Genomic DNA, 2500 nt, shown 5'->3' on the forward strand with positions numbered 1-2500 from the left:
CCCTCTACCAAGATGGCCACCAGTAGAACCCTTACCTCAGCCTGAAAGCCCTCAACCAAGATGGCCACCAGTAGGTTGAAGAGGACGTAGTTCCCAAAGGTCATCAGAGCCACAAAGTAGAGAGCCGCTATAGGAGTGGTGGACGCCATGCCGTTATATAAGACCACGTTCCAGTCCTCCTGAGTCAGGATCTACGGGGGGGGGGAGGAAGGGGGAGAAAAAGGTGGGGAGAGGAGGTGAAGGAGTAGAAGAGATTAAAGTCTTTAAACTCGGTTCACGCTGGATTTAAGCATAGACAACAAACACAGCCACAGTGTCAGAGCGTGTTCGAGAGTTCAGCAGCAACAGCAGGCTACAGCTGTAGTCACTCTCTATCCCTACTGGAGGTGCAGCGGAGAGTTTTCAGTTCGGGGGAAGCAATTTTTTCACGGGGGCGTCATCAAATTCATGGGGGAATTATCAAAACGCCCATTTTGACATGAGAGCCATAACCGTAGGGCCTGTTTCCAATTCTAATCCATGAAATAAAACAGAGCAAATTTGGAATATATACCAACCCCCGAAAACAGCAAGGTGGTCACAAAAACCAGAGCAGACACTTCCACTCCCCACAGCAATACATGTCCACCTGTATCTACAGTATGGTGGAATATATTATACTCCAAATTGGCAATATTAGAAACGTATTGCATTTCTATGCAATACATTTGAACTGACTATTTGTTCAGTGCATTCAGCCACCTGACTGTGGGGAGGGAGTGTGGAGAAAGTGTGGAGGGAGGCCGCTCCTGCTGTAGAGATTTGATTCAGCTTGAATCCGACAGGACTCCAGGGGTTGGGTCTCGCTCGAATTTCTGAGAATTAATACGGACCGAAATGATGGTGCAGCTGCCTGGCCGAGATGGGCAGGCACGTAATTTGGGTATGGCAGGGTACCCTGGCTCAAGACCAACCCCCCAAAACAGCAAGGTGCCAATCACAAAAACCAGAGCAGACACTTCCACTCCCCACAGCAATAAATGTCCACCTGTATCTACAGTATGGTCCCCTGCAAAGTAAGGTAGCGGAATTGCATCCACTGCATAGAGACGCAGCAGTAAACCACAACCACAACCACAAACCACAAACCACAAACCACAACCACAAACCACAAACCACAAACCACTACGTGTTTGAAGTTCACCAACACAGCGCTTTAAAAGACGGGGCAGGATTAAGAACGGAGAGAATTGTAAAAGGAGGAGCAATTAAAACAATTTGCTCCACAGCGGGGAATGGACTTCAATCTGTGTCGGTCTTGCCGTTAAACTATAAGCACACAGCCACCCAAACTGCGTGAAGTTTGGTTGAGCACGCACTTTGGGAAAATCCATCAGTTCTATTGTCTACTCTTGCAAATTACGTTGGGGAAGGAGACAAATGCAATTGCTACGAGAATAAATGCCTCTGCTTACTGTCAGAATAAATGACTCACTTTGATTATAATCACAGGAGTAATTATATCATTTTTGGTACATTTATTACAGTTGACTTTTGCGGAAGCTTAGCTTAGCCCCTATGGGACACTACGCCCACGGTCTTATCTCTACTCGTCCAGCTGTCCCCTGTGACCTTGTCACTCCCCGAATTAAGCTGGGCGCAGAGTGACAACCTTCTCGTTCTATCTCTGCAGTCCAGAGTAGTAGTGACCTCCCGGGCTTATATTATACTCGTCATGAATGTTGTGAGCATCGAAGTCGGCCGAACCCTCTCCGTCGATGTCTACGGTGTGTGTGTGTGTCTCTCTGGTTACAGCGTTACTTTCCCTTCCGTTGCTATGGCGACAGACAGGCAGACTGGCAGGGGTTCGAGAAACCCCCGAGAACTGTCAGATCGGAGTCCATCATCGCCATGGAAACGGGCCCATCTCAACTCACCGTGAGCTTGCATTAACAAGATTGCTAAAGGTTTCGCCGCAAGATGTCTATCAGCGGTGGGAGCCAAATGGAACCCCTGCCAGTGAACAGAATGGACGGTCTGGAACCGTTGGCTCCTACGACGTCTCGACTTCCTGGTCTCCAGGAAGTAGACATCATCACGATCCTTCCGTATTTCATCCTAGTCACTAACTCCTGGGACACAGTGAGCTTATTAAACATGCGTGTGTGTGTGTGTGTGTGTGTGTGTGTGTGTGTGTGTGTGTGTGTGTGTGTGGGGGGGGGGACACCTCACCTGGAACACAGTGACGATGGCCCACAGTAGAGAGTCAAAATTCTTCCTGTCTGGTAGCGTGTCTCCGCTCTCCAAACGCAGCCCAAACTTACAACCAAAGAGGTGCATGCCCAGGATACTACCAGACAAACACACCCCGTGTACAGGTCATACATACAAATTTATACAAACAGCACAATCAAAAGTGTGTGTGGAAGTGTATATTTGGAAGTGTGTGTGTGTGTGTATGTGTATGGTGCCTGTGTGTGTGCGTGTGTGCGTGTGTGTGAAGCCACACCTGAATATGAAT

General features: G+C 48.4%; 2 protein-coding genes across 2 annotated transcripts in view; one reads left to right on the forward strand and one right to left on the reverse strand.

Annotated features, from left to right (window-relative positions):
• Positions 1 to 2500, forward strand: part of syngr1b (synaptogyrin 1b) — a gene marked incomplete at both ends in the record, with an annotated part of 181636 nt that overhangs the window by 26753 nt on the left and 152383 nt on the right. The gene's annotated exons all lie outside the window — the stretch shown is intronic.
• Positions 1 to 2500, reverse strand: part of cacna1hb (calcium channel, voltage-dependent, T type, alpha 1H subunit b) — a gene marked incomplete at its 5' end in the record, with an annotated part of 40888 nt that overhangs the window by 22395 nt on the left and 15993 nt on the right. Inside the window, 3 exons of the mRNA XM_083694252.1 lie at positions 36 to 191; positions 2212 to 2329; positions 2489 to 2500. The exon at positions 2489 to 2500 is cut by the window's right edge and continues 174 nt beyond it. Of these exons, the coding sequence (XP_083550378.1) occupies positions 36 to 191; positions 2212 to 2329; positions 2489 to 2500 (286 nt within the window). The remainder of the gene's footprint in view (positions 1 to 35; positions 192 to 2211; positions 2330 to 2488) is intronic.

Source organism: Argentina silus (genome assembly GCF_951799395.1).
Source record: "Argentina silus genome assembly, chromosome: 22".
Classification (NCBI taxonomy): Eukaryota; Metazoa; Chordata; class Actinopteri; order Argentiniformes; family Argentinidae; genus Argentina; species Argentina silus.